Consider the following 7,041-nt stretch of genomic DNA (forward strand, 5'->3'; position numbering starts at 1 on the left):
GAGGCTCCGCAAAGTGAACTTGGAACTGAATTTCAAGTGGCAGGTGAAATGGAGGCTCTGCAAAGTGAACCTGAAACTGAACTTGTTGAGGAAACTCCACAAAGGGAAATTGAGCTTGGAACTGAACTTCAAGTGACAGGTGAAATGGAGGCTCTGCAAAGTGAACCTGAAGCTGAACTTGTCGAGGAAACTCCACAAATGGAAATTGAGCTTGGAACTGAACTTCAAGTGGCAGGTGAAATAGAGGCTCCGCAAAGTGAACCTGAAACTGAACTTGTCGAGGAAACTCCACAAATGGAAATTGAGCTTGGAACTGAACTTCAAGTGGCAGGTGAAATGGAGGCTCCGCAAACTGAACATGAATCTGAACTTGTCGAGGAAACTCCACAAATTGAAATTGAAGCTGCTGATGGTGATCCTACTAGAGATGAAGAAGAGCTGCCGGCTTGGTATCAAATTTTTGACCTCAATGTCGACGGAACTCGTGAGAGCTGTGAAGTGACTGAGATTCCCGGTGATCCTCCTGAAGAACATGCTTCTGATTCTCTGCCTGATTTAGTTGGTCAGATGAGTCAGCAAGCATACTCTGATCCTCCAGATACTCAAGTTCAAGATAAACGTGCAGATGAAAACCAACAGTTCGAGGATGATCAGGTGCTTCTAAATCAGGGTATTGTCATGCATGATTTGGATAGGAACTACCAGAACAGCGAGCAGATGCTTATAAATCAGATAGCCGATGAGCATGGACAGGGTGATCAACAGCAGGAGGGCGAGCAAATGCTTTTAAACAATGAGGAAACAATGCTAAAGCAAGATGGGGAGGAGCAGGTGGAGAATGAGCAATTCCTACCTGATCGTGCTGCAGACGTTAATCACCAGATAAAGGAGGAACAAATGCTTCTAGATCATGTTACAGTTGTGCATGACTTGGATCATTGTGATCTGAACGGTGAACAGATGCTACTAACAGATGATTCAGTTAATAAATCTGCAGTTGATGGGGGCCAGTTGAAGGATGGGCAAATGGACCGGGCTGCAAAGAGACAAGCTACACTTCGCAGCCTGGACAATGGCCAAATGATGATTCCTATAATTAATTTGGATGACGACGACGATGATGATGATTATGCAGAGCAGCCTGGTACCAGAGAGTTCTTAGAACCCAAGTAAGCTTTCTTTCATCATTCTTTTTGTCGCAAATCTCAGGGGGGGAGAGGGCAATCTTTTACATTTGAACATGTCCACTATACAGAAGTGATGCCTTACACGTGGATAATTTTCTGCCAGAACGTATGTGTTCTCAAGACGAGCAAGCCGCAAGCTTTCCTGACCATCAGACTAACATCCCAGCATCTTCTTCATCGGTTCCACCACATTCCGGGAATAGGTGGACTGGGATGGGAGCTGTCAATGCACAGGTGAGATGGCTGTTTTGAAAGAATATATCTGTGCCCTCATTTTCGTTCATTATTCTTCGTGCAGCCAGTAAACTAGCTAGAGAGGGTAACTGTTACTGTACAACTTTCTTTAATACTAGGGGTTGCGCTTCTCACCAATGATTTGCCCATATAGTCACATGCTCAAGGGGTAATTACCAAATCAGTCTGTTCATGCTCTTATTGGCATCTCTCAGTACCGCACTTCGTCATTGTTCTTCTCTAACTGTGATCCCCAGCATTGCATTTCTGTCCTGTATTCATACCTTTTTGTCGTTATCTCTTTAAGTAAGATATTTAAACGGTTTCTCATTTCACCAGGGAATTCCCAGTGATGATGGCATCCTATATGGTGGTGCGTTTGACAAGATACCATTAGGTAAGCTCTCCCACTTCACTTCTGGAAATGTGCAAATTTCCTTTCCCAGCTTTTATGTTTGTTCTTGCTGAAACTGGAGCGTTGCCAGCCTGGTTTGTCTCAAATTTTTACCATATATATATGTGGATGAAGCTTGTGTAGATTAGTTAACTTGGGTGCACATTCCTGGCCGCTCGATTAATATGTATGCTGATATTCCGTTGAACTTTTGGACCAAGCCACATATGCATGATAGCTGCCTGTACTGCCTGTACTGCTGGAGGCATTATTTAATTTTCTTTTCTGAAATGGTTCCAAGAGTCATTTGCATGCCCACATGGATTACAGCAACATCATGTCATTTAGTGATATAAGCGCAGGTCATTTCTTTAGGTGGACCGACTATTTTCCATTATTTTCTGTTTATATGAAAACCATGTTTTATTTGCATAGGAATATGAATACCATGTTATTCTTTTACAGAGCACGTTTTCAGTTCCGTACAAAGATATTTGCTCTTTTTCTGCTTAGTCTGTATGTGTTATAATACGGCTGCGCCATATCCCCATTCGATGATCTATATATTTTTCCATACCTGGTGACTAGTTTGCCAATTTGTCTTGGCTTTCGTCCTGGGTTCCTGTACGTGTGCCTGTGCTAACTTACTGAAACAACTCTACAGTTATGTTTGTTCATGTATCCTGCATGCTATGTTTAACTGAACCTACCCTGGGATGCGGTATCTAGTTTCTACAAATCTTGTTTCTGCCAGGGTGCTGCAACTATGTTATCTCCTATTTTCAGGCCGTGTTTACCGCTTACTGAAACAACTTTTCTTGGTAGTCTTTTCCATGCTCGGTGACTAGTTTGTCAACCATGAATCTTCCTGTGTGCCTGTGCCAAAACATATGCTTGTTCATTTCTTGTCCATGCTTTATTCAACAGAACTGAACCTTGGGCTGCGGGGAGTGAATTCTACAGATCTGCTTCGCTGCTAGTTATTTTCAGGCCATGTCTTCCGCCTTAATAATGTTTTCTTTTCTTTCCCTTTTTTGGCCAGAAGTGATCAACGTGTGGGACCTGCCGTCATCCGAGCTGGGGAAGTCCTGATGAGCTAGCCAGCCATGGTGTGTTGTAACTTGTGCTCCAGCTTACTGTCTGTCTGTCTGTCTGTTGTTAGTTATCCTGGACCGTCGAAGGCCGGGCGCTGGAGCCGGTCGACCGGTCGCTGTTGGTCTGTACTATGTGGTCTTATGCTAGGTAGGCTAGTCTGGTTGTTAGATCCCTAGTTGAGTTGAAAGAAGTCACATTTCCTTGCTGGTCCAGGAAGAAGTGGCTGGTGGTGCCTCCTCTGGTACAGGGTAAGCAAACACTGCCCTGTAGCTTGTTGACAGCCAGCCGCTCCTCCTACAGTTTTGACTGCAAAATGATACCGAGTCCTGTTGGTCTAACCAACCGTTATGTTCCGTGTTGCTCTCCTCCTGATTCACCTTGCGAAGTGCTGCAAAAAGGGCACCGGAGGCTCGTCTGCCAGCAGCTCTGCTCCTACAGTTTTGGCTGCAAAATGTAGGGAGTCTTGTTCATCTAACCATTCCATTGTGTGTTATGACCCTCCTGATGCACCTTGTGAAAGAAGGCTCTGCGAATAGGGCCATCTGTGTGAGAGGTTCATGAGCTCCTCCTGATTCAGCTTGTGAAGTGCCAAAACAGAAGCGTGCTGGAGACCCGGCCTGCTTGCGGCCGATGAGTCGTCGAGCCGAGATAGATGGCCAAACAGAAGAGAAGAAATGTGGCAATGAATGAATGAATATGAATGGGTGGTAATTTGGTTGGTGTGTTCCAGCACCAGCCTAACAAGACAACATTTGTCGGGCTTTTTCCTTGCTTGGTGTGTCCCTGATTTGAGAGGAACAGCACTCTGCTGCTGCAATGCCATTTTGATGGAAGATGTTTTTTTTTTCTGAAGTGATGCAAGGCAAGATGTTGGTGGTGGCAGGGTAAGAAGGTCTGCTGTATGTATAGGTATAGCAACCAACTAACTACCTGAATTATTACTGAATCGTGTTGGACCAAAACCAAACCAAATCATGGTCCCTCCGTTCCAAATTACTTGTCGCAGGTATGGATGTATGTAGATGTATTTTAGTTTTAGATGCATCCATTTCCGCGAAGAGTAATTTGGAACGGAGGGAGTAGGGACGACTCTCTGTCTCTGGTCTGAGCGTCGGCCTGCCTGTGCCTGGCTGTGTGTATGGTATGGATGAAACTGCCAACACATGTACAGGGAGGGAGCTGTAGCTGGTGTTTTTTGGCTCTTGGGAATTCACAGGGCAGGGATTCAATCTGGTGTTAATGAGACTACGGTGTTAGCGATGTGCCGAGACGCGTATTCTGCTCTATTAGTATGCGTGTACGCATATCCTTTTTTAGGGGTACATATGTATGTAAGTACTCCCTCCGTCCCATAATGTAAGATGTTTTTTGATCTAGTAGAGTTAAAAAACGTCTTACAGTATAGGATGAAGCGAGTATGTACTATGTACGTATGCATGCATATCTATCCCGCAACAATGACATGTCAACCACTGAGGCACTGACTAGGCTATACAGCACAGAGCACCAGAAGAGAGGGTGCGCTCATGTCCATTGATTGGCCCATGGTATAATTCACAAGGCAAAAAAGAAAAGAAATGGAAGCACACCCGACAAGGCACGAGCCAGATCAGGCTCCTGCCGTGGCGGTGGCATGTGCGGTATGCACATTCAGCAACATCAAAAACTTGGTAAAGATCAACAACCCACGGCCGCCATCGTCTGATGGTACCGGCGCATGACACATGCGCCTGGCTATTTTTTTTTGGGTCATCTACAAATGTTTTTGCAAACGTGTCCGAGAAAGTGACGCAGGGCTCGAGGTGTGTCCAGCTCAAAGAAGACGGGGCTCGGGCCTCGGGAGGGCAGACAACGGAGCTTCACCGGCAGCCGAGACCTCGAGCTCAACTGCTCAACGAAGACCACGGCGTCGAGAAGGCAATGGAGGTGGAGCTCCACCGGCGGCAGCGACAGCGAGGTCAAGGAAGAGGAGGATGGAATAAGTCACATTTGCTTGCTGATCCAGGTAGAAGTGGCTTTACACTCTACAGGGCAAGCAAACTCTACTCTGTAGCTTACAGTCAGCTCCTGCTCCTACAATTTTTACTGAACACAAGTCTGAATTAGTGTTACTGACAGTCAGCAAACACCCTGTAGTTTGACAGATGCTAACGAGCTCCGCCTGATTCAGCTTGTCAAGGTGATGTTACTGAACAGAAGTGTGATGTGCTGTCGAGGCTGTTTGGTTTCCAGCCACACTTTGCCATATTTTGTCACACCTAAACTTAGGCAAGTTTGATCAAGTTAGATAGGTGTTTGGTTCTAGCCACACCTAAGGCAAGGATTTATTTATGAGCAGTGAACCCCACATGTAATAGACACAAAAAGTATGATAAGAATCTCTTAGAAAAGCCAAAGTGTTGCTAACAATTTGAGCAACTAACTAAGGCAAGTGTGACAAATATGATAAAAATTATGTGGCAATATATGGCAAAGATAGTCACAATCCAAACAGTCATATATACTTCCTCCGTTCCAACTTACTCGTAAAACCACGACGAGTAATTTGAAACGAAGGGAGTATATTAATTTAAAGAGTAAAATGCATCATAAGTCCTAAAACTATCGGAGGTGTGTCAGTTTAGTCCTATAACTTTGAAACTGCACTTTTGGGTCCTAAAACTATCAGAGGTGTGTCAGTTTAGTCCTATAACTTCGAAACTGCACTTTTGGTTCGTAAAACTATCAAAGGTGTGTCAGTTTAGTCCTATAACTTTGAAACAGTAGTTGTGGGTCCCAAAACTATGTAAGTTTCTTCCTCTTAGGTCCTAAGCTTGCATGGTTAGCATTGACCCACCAACGAGTCACTTGAAAATGCTTGGATTGTAGCCACGTTGACCTAACCCAATGGGCCCACCAGGTAAATATGCGCAAAAAAAACTAGAGCGTTGTCTCGCCTCATTCTCACGCGCTCGTCTTCTCCCATGCACAGAATGCTCAGAGGCGACGGTACAGAGGCCATCAGTGGAATGATGGTTTGAGCTCCAGCGAGGAGAGTAGACCGGTCATCTCAGCCTCCCCCAACAGCAGCAGAACGACATGTCGCACAACGTCCAATTGCTACCCACCTATGGCTACTGCTAGGGTTGTGTCACTCTCGATGACCTCTGCGCCAGCTTTGCAGTTTCCACGCACTCCTCTGTGTCGCCCGACAGCTCACCACCTATGACCATGCTCGTACCCAAACAACAGCCTGCACGGCCAACTCTACGGCAAGGGTGTCGGGGCAACGACGATATCATCAAACAAAGAGAGAGAGAGAGTGAGAGGTGGGATGGCGTACTCCATCCCAATTGGATCGGGATCTCCCCGGCGGCCTCGCCGAGGGAGAGGGATGTCGTCCTTCATGCCGACTAGCTCGGGGTCTCCCCGACGGTCATGCCAAACCTCTCAGGGAGGCTACCGTGCAGCTCATGGCCATGCAGGTGGTGGGCATGCAGGTTGCAGGACACACTGCAACGTGGAAGCGTATGTACCACTTTGGGGGATATAAACACATACAAAAGGCTCATTTGAAAAAATGCACCATGGATGGTGGCCATGCAAGATTAGGACCTCAGATGAACAAACATACATAGTTTTGAGACCCAAAACTGCAATTTTGAAGTTATGGGACTAAAAATGACACACCTCCAATAGTTTTAGGATCCAAAAGTGCAGTTTCGAACTTATAGGACTAAACTGACATACTTCCGATAGTTTTAGGACCCAAAAATGCAGTTTGAAAGTTATAGGACTAAACTGACACATTTATGATAGTTTTAGAACTTGTGATGCATTTTACTTTAATTTAAACTAAAACCACGATGGGTAATTTAAAACGGAGGGAGTGTATATACCGCACCAAACCCAGATCCCAACATGCATCATCTGTTGGGTCGGTCCGTTGTAGAGCGGCGATTCTAACGGCTCCTGTGATGTTCAGGCGTGCCCCGTCGACTGCAATGGTGGTGGGTGAGGTGCCCTTCTTTTTTTCCTCAAGTAATGGCCGCCGACTGAAGGACTGATGTAGCAGAGCTTGGTTTGGTCTCAGGCCTGCCGCTGTCTGCATGCATGCATGCACTGCAGTCACTGCATCAACTGCCTACGCTT

At 45.8% G+C, this 7,041-nt stretch overlaps 1 protein-coding gene across 4 annotated transcripts; it reads left to right on the top strand.

Annotated features, from left to right (window-relative positions):
- The first annotated feature begins 6 nt into the window (after positions 1-6).
- On the top strand, positions 7-3,263 carry LOC125536738 (FK506-binding protein 5-like). 4 transcript variants are annotated; one of them, XR_007295207.1, is made up of 4 exons: positions 7-1,169; positions 1,291-1,421; positions 1,761-1,818; positions 2,861-3,263. XR_007295207.1 is itself a non-coding variant. In XM_048699983.1 (4 exons), the coding sequence occupies exons 1-4, from the start codon at positions 49-51 to the stop codon at positions 2,905-2,907; spliced, it is 1,395 nt and encodes a 464-aa protein (XP_048555940.1). In that variant the 5' UTR covers positions 7-48; the 3' UTR covers positions 2,908-3,263. The 4 variants fall into 4 exon arrangements, 2 of the variants coding, with proteins under 2 accessions (XP_048555940.1, XP_048555941.1); XR_007295208.1 differs by having other exon boundaries at positions 2,858-2,948; XM_048699983.1 differs by having other exon boundaries at positions 1,256-1,421; positions 2,858-3,263.
- The last annotated feature ends 3,778 nt before the right edge of the window (positions 3,264-7,041 follow it).

Source organism: Triticum urartu, chromosome 2 (genome assembly GCF_003073215.2).
Source record: "Triticum urartu cultivar G1812 chromosome 2, Tu2.1, whole genome shotgun sequence".
In the NCBI taxonomy this organism is placed as follows: domain Eukaryota; kingdom Viridiplantae; phylum Streptophyta; class Magnoliopsida; order Poales; family Poaceae; genus Triticum; species Triticum urartu.

Coding starts and splice junctions, on each gene's coding strand:
- LOC125536738 (XM_048699983.1), top strand. CDS start 49: ATGGAGGCTCTGCAAAGTGAACCTGAAACTGAACTTGTTGAGGAAACT. Junction 1,422..1,760: donor TGGGAGCTGTCAATGCACAG/GTGAGATGGCTG, acceptor TCATTTCACCAG/GGAATTCCCAGTGATGATGG. Junction 1,819..2,857: donor GTTTGACAAGATACCATTAG/GTAAGCTCTCCC, acceptor TTTTTTGGCCAG/AAGTGATCAACGTGTGGGAC.